General features: G+C 40.0%; 1 protein-coding gene across 1 annotated transcript in view; it reads left to right on the forward strand.

Annotated features, from left to right (window-relative positions):
• The window catches only part of antxr1c (ANTXR cell adhesion molecule 1c), a 33,514-nt gene that overhangs the window by 3,681 nt on the left and 12,359 nt on the right, over positions 1 to 17,474 (forward strand). The window contains 11 exon segments of the mRNA XM_020615912.1: positions 5,883 to 5,954; positions 7,059 to 7,130; positions 8,621 to 8,702; positions 8,857 to 8,887; positions 8,975 to 9,048; positions 9,164 to 9,232; positions 9,621 to 9,701; positions 10,346 to 10,406; positions 11,804 to 11,902; positions 12,239 to 12,308; positions 16,462 to 16,540. Of these exon segments, the coding sequence (XP_020471568.1) occupies positions 5,883 to 5,954; positions 7,059 to 7,130; positions 8,621 to 8,702; positions 8,857 to 8,887; positions 8,975 to 9,048; positions 9,164 to 9,232; positions 9,621 to 9,701; positions 10,346 to 10,406; positions 11,804 to 11,902; positions 12,239 to 12,308; positions 16,462 to 16,540 (790 nt within the window).

The following is a 17,474-nucleotide window of genomic DNA, read 5'->3' on the forward strand; positions in this document are numbered from 1 at the left end:
CTTAAGGCACCGAGGGTTTTAAAGTGAGTGAATGCCACTTAGTGCCATTCAGGGCATGACCTTGCCCTGGTTAACAGAAAAAAATGCATTGCAAAGAACATTACTGGATGGTCAGACAAAGATTGGAAAAGGAAACAATGGTCTCTTCTGACACACTTCTCCACCGTCTTTTAGTTAGTTTTCCAAACAATTCCTCTGGGATTGGGAACTGAGCATGATCTCAGCAATCACACAGTAAAGACTGTGACTTCTGCAATGGCTGTAAAAGTAGTTAGTGGCTTTAAATAAACAGACCCTTATACCCAGTCAGTTAATGTGGAGCAACATTACTGGCTGCAGGCTGCAGGCTGGGGTGGTGTGGGCAGGTCCAGCTGGCACACAGCCTCCTTAGCCGAGTTGGGATTTTTAACACATTTTTTCCTTCTTCAACACTTTGAACCATGAGAACGAAGCTCAGATCCACTAAGCCTTCACACAGACAGAGCTTGTTCCCACATGTTATCTTGTTGCCCTCTGGGAGACAAGTGTCTCCTGGGTAGATAAGAGTGGGCTTGGTTGGGAAATTAAAGAAAAAAAACAATTCTAGAATAATGTGAACGGCTTAGAAAGAGTCTGCCTCAGCTGTAATATCCTTTGCTAGATTAAAGAATTGCAATAACAATTCTTGGAAGGCACATTTTCAGATCACTTCCTTTCCTGAGTTGACACATATATTATTGAGCTGGAGGGTAAAGCTGTAAACAGAACAGTGATTTATTATCCCCATATCACCCTTTTGTGTGTCCACTTGGTTTGCTCCATGTGTTGTTGTTGCTATTTCTCTGCCCTTTTTTTCTTGCTCTGTCTCTGCCTCACTGTTTTTCTGTCTTCTTTTCTGTCTGTCCACCCCCTTCCCATCCTCCAGATGAACTTGTGGTTTCCTCAACACACACACACACACACACTCCCAATCCCACTTAGTCAGCATTAAAAGGCGTGTTTTGATTCTTAAGGTCTTATGAAATGGGGAAGACACTTTTTTTTCATCTAACAAATTCCTGTCTCCTCATGACATGGTCTGTTTAGTATCACTTAACAGTAATGATGCATATTACCTCCCCTTGTGCGCACAGCTATTTGGAAGCGGCACGTGATGCTAAATGTCCTGCCGTAGCAGCAGAGGAAATGAGTGTATATCACAACTACTCTATAATTTGGGACAGCTAAAATCTGAATTCATTTAGAAGTGTTGTTGGAGACAGTCCAGAACCCTCTGAGATCCATGTGGATATCACGGTTTAGGCTATAATGGTGATTATTCCTTCATTTACCTATAATCATGTCAGGACCAACAAAAAACTACTTCAAGTATGTGGCCATAAGCACAAGTTCTGCAAAAACAGAGATACAGCATCTATGATGTCACACATCTCCTTTTGGTTTACTTTAGAATTGTATTTGGCAGCTACTAGAGACATAAGCTGTCTCAATCTAACAAGTGGTACACCCCGTGTTTCACTTAACCATCACCCAGGATAACCTCCTGGGTTGAAGCGGACCATCCTATTTTGTTTTTCCTCTGTGTTTTCTCTGTGCCGGTGTCTGTTTAGAGGAGGGAGGGGCTGCGCACCTGGCACACACACTCACTCAGCTGAGCAGAGATAGAACAGGCATGTGAAACAGGCAGTAGCTGGGACCATATGAGCAGTAAATCAAACAGCTGTTGAACAAGCAGACTTAGAGAAATGTGATGTCTTCACTGCTTTGCCTGTGGCTCACTGAAGTCCCTGGTTTATCTCTAAACTAGTGAGTGTGTTTGTGAAGACACGGACTTTTAACCAATCAAGGGTGACTGCTCTGCGTGCACACACACCCTCCCCCCCTCACGTTCCTAGAACCTGATTTTAGTACTACCTCCTGAGGGGCTTCCAAAGCAGGTGCACCGTAGTGGAAACAAAAAGCAGAACCCATGACAAGTGTTACTCAGCTCAACACGTTTCCGTGACATCAAAATATGGCATTTTTGTTTGTTTTGAGTATTAATTTGAGGAATGCTACACTGCTGTGTTAAAACTGGAGGTTCCACACAGATATGTTTTCTCTATCCCTACTTTCCATCTGTTCAGTGCTTCATGTACATCATGAATAATTTGCTAAGTCTGTTTCAATGAACTCCATCACATTTCTACCTAAACTGTAAGCGTAAAAACATTTTTGATATTGCCAAATTTTTTTGAATTCCCTGCATTTCCACACGGTTTTTTATGTGCAAATTGAAATGACATACTGTATTAAAACTTGTAGATGGGAACCCACCGATTGTAATGACTTTACCTTTAATCAACTTTAATAACCTCCACCATTATTATCATGTTACTGTCTGCTCCTGCTTTCTACAGAATTTCTTTTCTTCATATTAATCTTTTGCTTGCTCGTGTTTTTGTTTTGTCTGCCTGATTTTAAATGGCCTACAATGTTGTTTTATTGGCTATTTCAAAATCGGGAAAACAGATGAAAACTAGACCCGCTGGCACATGAACAGTAACCCTGTTCAGTGCAAATAAAAAATATGTTCTCTGCCACAGTGATTTACTTAATAGCTTATTCTTTGTTTTGGCTGTCTGGTGGTCTTGGTGTATCTGGCTGTTTGGCATGTCAACTGAAGCAGACTGGAGTAGGTCAGAGAGGAAGTTGACCTTTATTTTGAAATTTTTACCAAACCATTGCCATGTTTTCTCTGGCAGTGGTCCGCTTACAGTAGAGCCAACAGATTTTTCACATTATCTCACTCCTGCTCAGCTGAATTTACTGTACTGTAATCTGACCGATAAGGCTCTTCATCTTCCCTTTGCTCTTATCTTCCCCTACTTTTCTTTCGTTTATCTTTCTCTCAGCCCACACGTGGCTTTCTGCCATGTGTGATTTCTGTCTTGCTCTCAGAATCTATCCAACAGGGAAAACACTGTCGCTTGGATTTGACAGTTTGCTATGACATCACTTCCAGCTGCAGTTGGGCTCTGTCACTTTTTGTATCAATATTAATGCCCCTCTCACCTCTTGAAACTCTTATTTTCTGCATCCAATCTCCAAACCGCTGAACTTCATGACTCATTAAATTACATCAAGGGATTATAAAAAGAATCATAGAATAAAAAAGCCCACTTCCTCCCCTAATGCTGTTTGGACAGCTGAATGAAAATGCAAGCTAGGTCTTGGTCCCACGGCTGCAGCCACCTCAGACAATCAAACCGTTCCAAATCAAACAAGGGCCAATGTGGTTCAGAAATCCAGATAAGCAGCTGAAACCCAAATGTGGGAGTCCTCAGATTCACCTTGATGTTAAATAAATACTCTAAAATGATCCCCGCATCTCTATTAACTACAGGAAAGCTTCGGCAGACTTTCTATTCTTTTCCCCCTCCTCTGTTGCTGTAATGGAACAATCTGCAGAAGAAAGTGGCTCCCACCATTCCTTCAGGTTACAGGCCTTCTCTCTGTGTGTGCCTGTGCAATCCTTGTGTGACATCCAAGCTAAACACCTCCCCTCCTTTACTGTACCTCAAGATTTTTTTTTTTTATTTGAGGAGGATTTTTTGTTTAGCTTGTAAGGTTTTGTCCTATTTTTGCACAGTCAGTGTTATAGGTATTTAAAGCTTTGATGTGGGGGAGCCAGTCATCAGATCAACACCACAGAGAAAACACCTAGGTAGGCAATTTAGTTAACCAACATTTGTTCAAAATAGAGGAGGGAAAACACTGAAACTGAGATAACATATATATAGACATATACTGTATATGTGGTGCAAAAATCTACTAAGGTTCTTGCTTCCTTTGGAACAGCTTCTTCTGAGCAATCAATCAGTTTGTTTTCCTTGGAATTTCTGATGATGAAATCTGAGTGTGCGCTGGCTCTCCTGTCAGCCATGATGACTATTGTTCTGCTACTTCTAGAAATGCTTGTAATGTATCTGCAAATGTCTTTGTTGTGTTTTGAAAGCCAGAAATGTCAGCATCTGCAACAGTGATGGCTAATGAACAACTATAGTAACCTCTTGAAGATATTATATAACCTATGGTGCAGTGAAAACCTATCAAATTATGTTTTTAAAGGAGCATATAAGGGTTACAAGGATACAAACTACAGTCCACTTACATTCAGTCTGCCAAACAAAGCATTTAATAAAGATCCAGAGTTCAGTTTGCAGGATAAAAAGCCCTGAATAACTGAGGTATGATGGGAAAATCGCTGGTCTAGCCTGACTGGGTCTTCCCAGCTAGCCAGCCCTCTACTGCTGAGCAATAACACACAAACACCGTAGGGTATAACCTCCATGACACTCATTTGACAATAACATCAGTCACATTTCATTTTCATTCCAGTTTTCAGGCATGCAGCTCTTGTTGTTTTCTAAAGCAGTGAACTTCATTTGGTTCCTGTATGTTTAAAGACCCAAATAATCACAATAAGTTGGACACAAAATAAGCATTTCTAATAGTAATAGTAATAGTTTTTTTGCCAAACACATGAAAAGCTCACATGTAGATGGGGATTCATGCAACCTAAAGTTAAACTAGCATACAGTGACAGATTCCCTGTTTAATCTGGTTCCCAATTTCTCCAAAACACACTGTAAGAAACAACAATGTAATGAATGGCCTGTTGCTGAATGTGGTTGTCTCCTATGAGTTACACTTTTTTCTGAATTGTGTTTTAATGTTTAAGAATTTTATTGTCAGTGTCACTCGTTAAACTAATTTTCTCCAGTCAATAATAAAGGTACAGACCTAAAATGTCACATTCCGAAGTTTGGGTATTAATAAAGACTTCTCAGTGGACAATGTGTATAGGCTGTTTAATAAATCCATGTAATCCCTATGGATAAAAAACTGATGTTGACCTGTGTCATATGGAGTAACAGCAACCAGTACCAGTGTGTCTAATGTCAGTCAGCACCTAGAATAACATTTAGTCAGCTTGAAGCTTTATCCTTTAAACACACCTCCAGTTTTACCACAACTCATTTCCAATGTATCATCCCTATGACTCGCTCACTAGCTAACAGATGACCTGCTGACTGGCCAGATCATGCCAGATGCCGTCTAGTAGCTCCAAAGGCAGTCCCGCTTTTATGGAGGTACCCCTGGGGAGACCGGGACCTATTTCGTCTGCCTTCAGGGGTTCATTCAGGACACAGGGGGTGCTAAATTACACCACCAGTTCCTTTAATCTCACCAGAACACTTACTAGCCCCTGATATGTGGTGAAGTCTATTTGTTTTAAGTTATTCCACTAATGGTGTTTGTGATACATAAACAAAAAGTTCTATTTTCTTTATAAAATGTAAGTTTAATAGTCTTCCCTCAGAGGTTCAGCAACAGATACAGGAAATATCCATCTGTTAGTAGCTAGGCAGTTAAATAGCACGCTGGCTTTTGATAGCAACTGTGAAATAAAAGCAAAGTTCTTTTTGTTAAATAAACAAAAACAAATTGGCAAAACATAACTGTTTTGCCAAGTACATACAGATTGTTCTTTATGTCGTGGACCTAATGACTTTACCTCCTGTTGTTTTTGGCCAGCACAGCTGCATCTTAGTATTTTGACTGCACTACTATATGGAGGTCTGTTTGTGTCTGAAAACTGGCTTAATTTTTAGTTGTTTTGTTGTTTGCTCTTGCTGAACAAATCATTTAACTTATGTAGAAAAATGATATTTTACAACTACTAGTTTTTTTTTACTATTTATAGTTATGCCAACTTACCATATGTGCAGTTATGACTGTTGCATGAAACTCATGAAATTGCGTTTTTTGACTGTTGTAGAGATGTTAATTTAATGAATGATTTTTTTAGACATAGATGCCGTTTTAATTAAGTGGTTTTCCCTTTATCTCTCTCCTAGGTCTGGCAGTGTGAAGAATCACTGGGAGGAAATCTACTATTTTGTGGAGAATTTAGCTGAAAAATTCAAAAGGTAATAAAAACATACATGTTAACACAACCTATTTAAAATTTAGGCGAAAAGAGGAACTATATATACTGTAGCATTTTAAAGGTTTGGTAAGGTTTTGTAACTGGATTGCAATTCTCTAGATGCAGCGAACAGCTTTGTTGTCTCTTTCCTGGCCTTCCTGGATCCCTGAGATATACTGTCAGTTACTGAGGAGATGGCCACATATCACCCAGCAGTCACCTCAGTAAAGTAAAATAAAACATGTTTCTACAGCTACAGCTGGCCATATGCTAAGCCACTCGGTGTCCAGGCTGATGTTTCAGTCTCTGCAAGAGAAAGGATGGTGTCTGGTCGACTATAGGCTGGACAGGCTCTATGTATATGGCCAGTCTTGGCTTTAAAGCCTCTTTAGACTGAGGGGAGGAAGCACTAGGCAATGTGTATGCAGTATTTCAAAGAATGGCTGCATCTGTCCTTCAGTTTGTGAGTGGCTTTGTTTTGTGTGCACGCTGTTTGAAAGCCACAACAATACCTGGAGCTTTGAAGCTCAGCCAAATCAAAGAACCAACCCTCCTCAAAGTTTCAGTTTGAAACAAACACGAGAAAATTTTAAACAGCGCAAATCTCGACTTATTGTCTCTCACAATTTTCACTTCAGATAGTTAGGCATGTGTCCAATAAATACAAACTTCCACATCTGAAGATTTTGTGACATGTTTTTTACATTAACATCTAACACACTGTCACACACAAAGGGTTCATATGCCGACACAAATCCATGCATGGTGTGGCTTTGGCTTGGTGTGTTGGGCTGCATTTAAAACAACACAGCACTTCATACATAGATTGTTGGAGTGAGCTCATTGGAAGTGAGGTAGCTTGTCCTCACTGACATTGTCCATACAAACACTGGCAGTTATTTTATGTTTCTGAGGAAAACATGTCACTTTCAAAGTATTACAGTTTTTCTAATTAATCTCAGATAGTGTAGAATTGTCAGAATTATCGGAAACTGGTTAACATCTGGAGATTTTTTAACTGTTTACACTCTAAAACAACTGTGAGGTGTTAACTTATGGGTGTGATGATACTGCACATTGTTTTTTTTCTCGTTTTCTGTTACAGTCCCATGCTAAGGATGTCCTTCATAACATTCTCCTCCAGAGCGTCCACCATTATGAAACTGACAGAAAACAGGTAAAGTTATGGGTGATACAGTCAGTCTGTTGATAACTTTATTATTATAGCCATTTAGTGTCAGGAATCAACTGCAAGTGACTGCCCTAAGCTGAGTTTGTGTTCTAAGTAAAGGTTATTCTAGCATGGAGTGCTCTTACACAGAGGAAAATCAGTCGTAAAGTAAACTACCAAACCATTGCACCAGAGTGAAAGCAGATGCTCTTTAAACTGACATGAATCATCATGTGCCCGTTGTTGAATAAATCTCAGTGTTACTGTGAATGAGTGTTGTGTGTGTGAGAGGTGAAAGTCACTATTAACCACTATTGCATGAACTTAGCTTTCATTTGCAACAGATCTTCTCCAGCTCGAGTAGTCAGTGTTGGAAGATTTCAGATCCTTTACTTAAGTAAAAGTATGAATACAACAATAGCTGCGTTTCCACAGTCGAAACCTAATGAAGGGTACACCCCGTGCTTAACATAACCATCACCTGGCATAACCTCATGGGCTGATGCGGTCTGTTCTGCTTGGCGTTTCCACTGTTTTTCTGTGTCGGTCTCTGTTTAGATGATGGCGGGGCTACGCTCCTCACTCACACTCACATCACACAGCTGAGCAGAGGACATGAGTCAAGGATCACAAATGCTCCTGAGTGCAACAAAATCAGCCAGTAATGGAAACTATATGAGCAGTTTATCAAACAGCTGTTGAACAAGCAGAACACAAACTTGCAGAAATGTGATCCCAGTTTTACCTCTAAACACCAAGTCTACAGCCAGTTTACCTCTAAACCAGCGTGTGCATGTTTATACACATTGCTTGTATGCTAATAGCTCATTGAGATGTGAAGATGCTGACATTTAATCAATCATGGGCAACAGTTCTGTGAGTGCCACCACTCCCATCAAGTTCCTAGAACTTGATTTTTGTACTGGAACACACCTCTACAGTGGGCAGATGGCAGTGGACACAAATGCAGACCCCGTGATGAGCATTACCTGGCTCAACATGTTTTGGTGGGTTCCTATGGTGGAAAATCCCCTACATGTAAACATACTCCATTAGCATACTCCTAGTACCTAACTACCAACTAGTGGTGGTGGATTTAGTTTACTTTATATATATAATTATATCTATCAGATAAATGTAGAGCTTTAAAAAGCACAGTATTTCCCTTTGAAATGTAGTGGAGTACCCCGCCTCTACCCCAGTGACATCTGGGACTGGCTCCAGTCCCCTGCGATCCTCTTCAGGATAAGCGGTATAGATAATGAATGGATGGATGTAGTGGAGTAGAAGTATAAACTAGCATATAATGAGAGTTTAGAGAAATAATAGTCTTCACAGAAGGGTTAGCAGTGACAGAAACCAATACAATACAGATACATTACAACAATTTCAGGGAGACAGATTAGTTTTCATATTGGCAGACATGATAATTAGGACAAAACTACAGTTGAGGTCATCTTCCACAAGGCTCACCCTGCTCTGTTTCCTGTCTTCAGAGTGAACATTAGAAAGGGGCTGAACGCTCTGAAAAAAGAGAAACCTGGTGGAGACACATTCATGCACCTTGGACTGCAGGAGGTGAGCTTTTGTTGTTGTTGTTTTATGATATTTTCATTTAGAATCAACCCTTTTGTAGCTAAACTCCAATCAGCATTTACTTATTTACTTGTGTAAATGTGAAGCCTTAGTCTTTCCTGTTCTTCTGATCATGAAAACGTTTTCCTATTTGAAGGCAAATGAGCAGATACAACGGGAGAACTTTGGTAAGCAGTAAATAAATCACTCAGACTGTATGAAAATGTGCTTCAAGCTGGACAATGTTGAAGTTATAGCTTGGCTCTTTTTTCCAGGTACTGCCAGTGTGATCATTGCACTGACAGATGGAGAGTTGCAGGAACATCAGCTCATCACTGCACAGGAAGAGGTAGCAACTACACACAGACTGATTTCCCAAAATGCTACAGTTATAGCAAAAGTGACAGGGCCGCTTTTAAGGCACAAATGTCTTCATTGATTTATTTCATTTATCTATGCAACAGGCAGAGAGAGCCAGGTCTCTTGGAGCTATTGTGTACTGTGTTGGTGTCAAAGACTTCAATGAGACACAGGTAATACAAAGAGTTTACCTTGTATGTTCAGGAATCCAGAGTTGTGGAAACATCCAAAACGCTGTTACTGTGTTTGTATTCAGTGGCCACTCTAAATTTTGGCTAACCCATAATTTAAAAGTTCCTGAAAACCAACCCTGGTGATATTTAACTCTGAGCTCCTTCAGCTACTGTGCATGCTAACACAATGGAGTGGACCAGAGAAACATCTGTAACTTGAGTAATCCTGAATCTTTGGCTTCAACATGCTGATTCAGGACCCTGTATTTAATGTGATGGATACTGGAGAGCTAAGGGACTGTTGTAATGTTTTTGCAAATGAATTCTTCTTTAATACCATTACTTACTTCTCCCTTTCTTTCCTCCATCCACAATACTGTCTCAATAGCTGGCCACCATTGCAGACACCATTGAGCATGTGTTTCCTGTGTTGGGGGGCTTCCATGCCCTCCGGGGAGTCATTGATTCGGTAAATAAACACCTGTGTGTGCAGATATTTAAGTTATATCCATCAGTGTTAGTCCAGCCACTACACTATACTCACAATGTCAATGCTTAAAAGCAATGCTGATCTAAAAGTATAGCCTCCTGCAAGTTTACAACTCAGCTCTTTGTACTCTGCTCCCTCTTTTTAACCATACAGCAGGCAGAACTGTAACTCTTTGTGTACACTGGCTTTATAAAACACTCTCACACATTCAAAAAACAGTACAGACAGGGTAAGCCTACTGTACTGTAAATGTCCCCAAATCAAATAAAGAGCAGGAAAGAGCTGCTAAATGTTAGCGTCCAGAACCAACTTCTGCACAAAAGGGATATACTAAGTTATGCTAGTTATGTTTATACATAACCTGAAGCCCTGCAAACTAATGTACTGTTGTCAGCTAGTGACATGCTCCTTGACCTGGGAAGAAAAGTTTACCATTTATAGTAGGTGGTAGGGCTAGTAACTTGGAAATGCTAATTACATGTTATATTACAGCAGATAAACACAGTGCACATTCATTTATCACCCATTCAGTTTCATTTTCTTGTGGTTTTGGATTGAAGAAACAAAAAAAGGAAAAAACCTCCTAAAATGACCACTGTCTTTGTTCCTCATTTCTTCTCCAGATCATCAAGAAATCCTGCATTGAAATTTTGGCAGCTGAGCCCTCCAGTGTGTGCGCAGGAGGTGGGGAGCTGGAAACACAAACACTGACACACACACACACTGAATTATTGACACTGATGTCAGCCTCCCATCTTTTCTGAAAGCATGTTAATTTCATTACTGGGCATCTCAGCTCCCTTTCTCTCACGTCAGTGATGAAGTGACAATCCCAGACTGAAAAACAACCATACATGGGCATCCAGGTCACATACAGGAAATGTATTGGGATCAGTGAAAATAATATTATAGGGTGTTATTAAAAAGACTGACTGTGTGAGAGTAGCAGTGTTAATATTGGCTGCAGCTGAAACTGAAGACATCCTTTAGTGTCCTGCCAAGAAATTATGAGCAACATTATGAGCGACAAATAAAGTAGGGGTTGATCAAATGTTTTTGGCAAAAGCAGTATGACTTATACTGTTTCTCAAATCTACAGTACTTTTGCTTTTTATTAAGCAGTGAATTGCTTTCACCCTTCAAACAGAAAATTATTTCCCTTTAAAGTAAATAGTATACACTGGCGTGCCTTTACAGCGAGCACTCTCCTGGTCAGTTTTGCCCTGCAGGTACAATACAATCAAATCTGGGTTCATAAATTAAAGTCATACAGTATACCTAATTAGTTTGCTTGTTTGGTGAACAACGTCTGACAACCTGTCACCCTACCAGACAAGAAATTTTGGCCTAAAACTACTCTATGTGTTTCCCTTTCACTATACCTCCCTCAGCATGTTAAGTGCTAAATGTGTTTTCAGGTCTGTTTTTATTATTATTATTATAGTATTAGGTTTTAGGTTTCAGTATTAGGATTTTTCTGTTTTATGTAACAATGACAAGAGAGGACAAAAAAATTAATTGGGGGAAAAAACGTGGAGCCTAAGCTTATCGATGGCTGTAACTACCATCCTGAGTTGAAGGTACAGAGAAATACCCAGTCAGCTGCTGCCACTCACACAGACATTGGTCCAAGATGACTGACAGGTCGCTGCTGTTGCCAGCTTACAGATCATTTCGCTTTGAGATCAAGTCACCTCTCTGTTATTTTTCAGTGCATATAACTCACCACTGCTTATATATTCATTGTGTTATGTCGCCTTTTTACATTCATTTAGCGTAAGCCCTGCTCCTAATCATTTCTATGGTAGGGAAAACCTTGGTAGATATTTAAAGTAAGTAAACATTCTGAAAACATCATACATAAATAAAATCCAGATTTAGTTTTATTTGATTAGCTTTCTCTTTCTACCTCTTGGAACTGTATTCAGTATCATTTTCTTTGAACAAATATCCTGACCTGTAAGAAACCGTTTTAGATTCCACTTTAAAGACAGCCCTTAAAAACATGCTGGGTGTGGAATGTAACTAACTGGACTGTACAATACTGAATGTAATCATGTCCATGTGGGTTGTGTTACCAGAGTCTTTCCAAGTAGTGGTGAGAGGAAACGGATTTTTCCATGCCAGAAACATCAACCAGGTGCTCTGCAGCTTCAAAATCAATGATACCGTTACAGTCAGTAAGTAGACCTACAGTATACTTTTGGTTGTTCTTTTCTTTCAATGTAAACCCATCTGGTCTGTAACAGGGCTTCTCTCAGGGTCTTGTTTTTTTCATTTGCACATAAACCTGTGTATTTTCTCTTCAAAAGTGCTGTCATTACACAATAATCTTCAGAAACATGACAGTTTCATCAACACAGTGAAAAAAGATCCTCACAAGAAAAAATCTTGTCACTTGGCAGCTTTCAGCATTTGCTAACCCTTTAAAGCCTTACAGTGTCTATAATAATATGCAGCTATATATACTGTACATTTTTGATATACATTATAAAAATGTTGTCTTTGCCTCCTAGATGAAAAACCAGCTGAAGTACAAAACACATTCTTATTGTGTCCAGCTCCTGTCATTGATGAAGTTGGGAAGTAAGTGCGTCTTTTTCATGATTTTATGATTTCATCTGTACTCAAATCATCTTTCAACTCCCAGTCAAGGGAATGCACTGTATATTTCACACTAAGTGGCATCCACGGGCATCTTACCTCACATTCTTTGCCTCAAACACACAGAGAAACACATGTATGAGTACAGTACATCTGTGTACAGTATGTGCACATACCTTAAGAAGCTTCCCATATATTAACTCCATACATCAGCTTTCTATGATCCCTGTGATGGCCATTGTTTCTCTTTTCTAGCTCCCAGTGCAGCACAGTCAAATATACAGGTCCTTATAGCCATGCCAGCACATGCAGTGGTAACCCCCTGATATATTTGCTTCTCTCCTAAATTAGAACAGAGCAGTGAAAACAATTGCAGGCAACTTTTTCTTAACCTACAGATAAACTAGAAAGGCAAGACTAAAACTTACAAATCTACTGTGACTCAGCTGAAGAGCTGCTAAATCACTAGGCTTTATTAGTGATGACAAAAAATTAGTGGATATTTTTCCCATTGACTCCAGAGTCAGAAAAGTGGGCCAGAAAAGTGTATATTACAGTTGTTCCTAAAGCTGCACTAATCAACATTCTTATATCCACAACAGATCAGATGACTAATGTGAAAGAGGCCACTGCTAATGACAAACCCACAGAGAATTGTCACCCAGCGCTGCAGTTCTCCTCAGCTCTGTGGAGCATTGTTTTGGTTTAAACCAAACCAGTGTACTTAAAGACGCTAAATTATGTACTGTTTTATATTTGTTTCACTGCTCACATCAGTCATCCAGCTACAGCGAATAGCTGATTTCTGACAGGGGGATGTCACGTCACAAAAAACTTCCTTCAGCTCCAGCTCCTCAGGCCTCAGAGCCAATATAAGACACTTGGAATGTTGTACATCTAACGACATAGGAACGATCTTATAAGAGACATGAGATGTACCCTTTGTTATGACACTTAGAGATAGACAACCACACACACCCTCACTCACTCCTAGGCATAATTTAGAGTCACCAATCAACCTAAGCTGCATGTCTTTGGACTGTGGGAGGAAGCCGGAGTATCCGGAGAGAACCCACATAGGCACAGGGAGAACAAGCAAACTCCACACAGAAAGGTACCGGGTCAGTCCGGAACCTTCTTGTTGTGAGGCAAAAGAAAGAACCACTGTGACACCATGCCGCCCCACTGAGTCATTGCCATTGTTTATCGTTTTTCTTGAGTAACTTTCAAACTAATCATGATATATCAGTGTGATTCCAAATGCCTAAGTTTGGTCAAGAAATCATATTATGAGGGTCAAACCATCATGCAACTATTACTTTTAAGTGTAATGGCATTATGGGAAAACAGAGCTGCCTTGACGAAGGTCTGCACTCTCTGAGAGCTGTCAAGTTAGTTCAGGATCAGGTATATTGGCATATTAAAAATACAGTTTAATTTGTATCACTTCAATGTTTTCTGGCTCACTGAAAGAAGGATGGCGACAGGCTGTGAAAACTAAGCCCACTAAGGTTTGTTTTCTGGAATGTTCACCACATGATAGTCACACAGTTTAGCAGTAGAATTGCTGTTCGTCAGCTAGCTATATTCTCCTTTCAGAGGCTGACCACATTCCAACATCAACAATCCACAAACCTCTTTAGTTTAAGTCTCTATGGGGAGAAAAGTACACGCAGGCCACAAAACATAAGGTTTATTGGACCGTGGTTAAATGGACTGACTCTTCCTTTGCATGCTTTCTCCACCTTTTACAGTAGTTGTATTGATGACAACATACTCCTCGTTATGATACAGATTCTTTCATTTTGATCTCCCATAGAAGTTATAAATCATATATATTATTTTAACAACCTGGCCTGATCACATTTGGATATACTTTTCTGTAGCTACCTTAGTTCTCTTAAAGTTTCCGTTCCTTTTCACCTCAACCCCTCATCTTCCTCTTCACATTTTTTTTCTTCACAGACTTGCTGGTTGCTTTCCAACTGCCCCCACCCTCCTAGTTGCAGCATGTGTTCATTTCTCTCTATCTGTTTTTATATCTGTCACAGCATCTGTCTTCCACTCCCTTTCAAATGTCTCCTTGTCCAGTTTTGCTTGATCAAAGCCATGTAGCAGCTAGTCTGGTCTTTCACATCTGTGGCCATGTGTTTTTGATGCAGCCTGATTCTTAGCAGGGTGGAAAAGAGTGGAAGAGTGTTTAAAGTGCTCCACTGAAACCCAGATTAACGAAGATGATTTTTGGCTTACTTGCAGCTTTTCATTACCAGAAACCGATTTAACTTTGGTAGAAAATTTGATGGTTTTGTAATCGCTTCACTCAAATCTTTATGATGGATGCATTACATTCTGATCTATTTTCTTATATGATGTAGAAATTAGTTTCTCTGTCTCTTCTGCAAGATATTTATTCTGTTGGAAGTTTCTTGTGCAAAATTACAGGGGTAGGAAGAAGCCCATGCTCTTATTTCAAAGACTGATGCCATAGTCTGGGATTCGCTATTCATGTATTTGCGTGCCTAAAGATATCCAGCTGGAAATACCTGGACATCATGTCATCTATGTTTGGCCAGTTAGACAAAAGAAGAAGACAAGTAAATAAGAATGCAGGCTATGTCACACCACATGGGCTGTAATGTAAGTTTAAAGCAGGGTGACCCACACCACCCAATGAGTGGCAGATGAATGCATCTGCTCTGTCTCTTTCAGTTGTCCATGTTTTGTATGTGTACCTACTTGAACTGTCTGCTCTCAGGTTCATTTCCTTGCTTAAGTTGTCTGACAACTTAAGTTGTCAACCAACATTTTCCCCCTGCTACTGTACCTTGTTTTTCCTTTGCACCTTCATCATTCATTTCACACTGCTCAGTTTTCTCTGCCTTTTTGGTAAAAGACACAATTATAAGGTTGGCAATATTGTATAAAGTATTGTCTGTGTAGCTAAAGCCTTACTTAGACCTCCATTGTTGCCCAACGTTGGCACCGTAGTTCAGTTAAAAAGGTCTAAAATCCAGCAACACTTTTATAGAACAACTTATTGCAAGACCAGCGTCTTTCGGTTTGTGGCCTTCTTCAGACCCTGATGAAGACCTACACTGAATTCACACATTAAAAATGTGCACACAACCTGCCCCTTCTTAAGCTTTAAGGTTTCGGTCCCTTAGTAACCAGCTGTTTGTTGTCAGTGAGGTATGTGCGCTATAGACCATGAACTTCACCCAGCTCTCATCCAGCTCCTCTCTTTCCCCAGCCTACATCCACCTGGTCCTCTACCAAATAAGAAGCGTGTGTATGTGTCTCAGGGGGAGGTTTAAAAGGCATTCCTTTCATCCATGTTTTTAAGAAGTGAACTAGGCCAAGAGGTCGCATGAAATTCTCAGAACTGTTTTCTACTGCACGAAGGACGAAGGGAAGAAACAGATTCACAAGACCAAGAAAGAATCTTACAGTACCAGAAATCTTAGGATGCTATGATCCTGAGAGTATTTCTAATGTTAGCATGGTGTCATGTCTTGGAAAATACACAAGTTGCCAATAACCATTAAAAAAAAACAAAAAACAATTTGAACTTACAAGCCCCCCCCAAACTGACCAATACATCCTGGGCTCTCGGCCTGCTGTGTGGCCCGGTGGGTCACAGAACACACCCACGGTTTGTTTTCATTCTCTGTTTTTTAACCACAGTGGAAAATTTTTGAAAATTTGGTTTAATGGGTTCAAATTTCTCAGTTATAAGTGAAACAGGACTCGTAAACAACTATCATAAGACTCACCAAGTAGCTGATTTTTGGAGTTTTGGCAACACGTCCTGCCAAAGTTTATAACAGATGCTAAACTAATCTCATTCCAGTTTTCGTAACCTTATAACAAATGGCCTCGGTCCATACGTCACTTTATTTTCTGCTTGAAAATCTGTCTCCTTCCACTCATAATCCCTTGTGTTTTGTGGTTGTTTCCTCTTGGGTCAAATTACATTTTCACTTCTAATAAATTGCATCAAATTGCGTCACAGTTTTCAGGTGGATCACTGATGTTATTTGATGTGAACCCGAGTTCAAGTGACATCATTCTGATCAAACAAGGAGGAAAAGCTCCAAACATGCTTAGTGTTACATTGCCTGTTGTTTTCTTTTAGGGTGATTTATCTCCAAGTGAGCATGAATGATGGTCTGTCTTTCATCAGCAGCAACGTGCACATCACTACCACAGAGTGTGTAAGTACAGTCCCTGTTCATTCCCTTGTTTAATCTGCCCAAGTACAAAAATGTATAATTCAGTGAGTGCTTAAGTAAGTTAAGTAAGTAATATTAGTGTATCTTCAATCAAAACTTGTGGCTTTTTGAACAGGCTTTAAGACCTATGACAACTAAAATAGACCATATTATTCCATATGTTTCACCAAAGAGATGCAGCAAAGCATAGCACTATTGAAAAACAAATACAGTAAAAGTAGTAAAAAGGAGAAGGTTGGAGCTATTTATACCTGAGTATGTTTTAATAATATGTTCTAATGACCTTTTCAGAGGGTTTTCAACTTCAAATATAGAGATTTAGTGCAGCATGTTTTGAAAAACTCTACCAGTGAAATGTTTAGACACGTTCCTATTCAGTTCAACAGGGAAGCACACCCCACTTTTTCACTGTTATTGTATATTAAAGAGTTTACATTTTTTTCTTATGTTACACGTGGGTTCTACATTTCTTTCTTCTTCCTTTGTCCATTCCAGCTGCCACCTCTTCCTAAAAGTGCATTGTTTTGCTCTCTGCAGTTAGTTTCCTGTACGTGTTTTATCTCTTTCATGTTCCCCATCTCGGGCAGCACAGTGGCCTCACAGTAAGCAGGTTCTGGGTTCGAGCCCCAGCCAACCCGGGGCCTTTCTGTGCAGAGTTTGCATGTTCTCCCCGTCCTTGCGTGGGTTCTCTCTGGGTGCTCCGGCTTCCTCCCACAGTCCAAAGACCTGCAGCACAGGTTGATTGGTGTCTCTAAATTGCCCATAGGGATGGATGTTCCCCATCTCAGTTTTGTTATGTCCCCCTTTTCTTGGGAGTCAAACCACAGGGGTTTGTAGTCATGATCTACCCCAAAAAAACAAAAGACCCTCTGAACCCCATGGGGAGACCGGACACTGGGGGTTAGAGGAGCAGGTT

Source organism: Monopterus albus, unplaced genomic scaffold (genome assembly GCF_001952655.1).
Source record: "Monopterus albus unplaced genomic scaffold, M_albus_1.0 scaffold171.1, whole genome shotgun sequence".
Taxonomy (NCBI): Eukaryota; Metazoa; Chordata; class Actinopteri; order Synbranchiformes; family Synbranchidae; genus Monopterus; species Monopterus albus.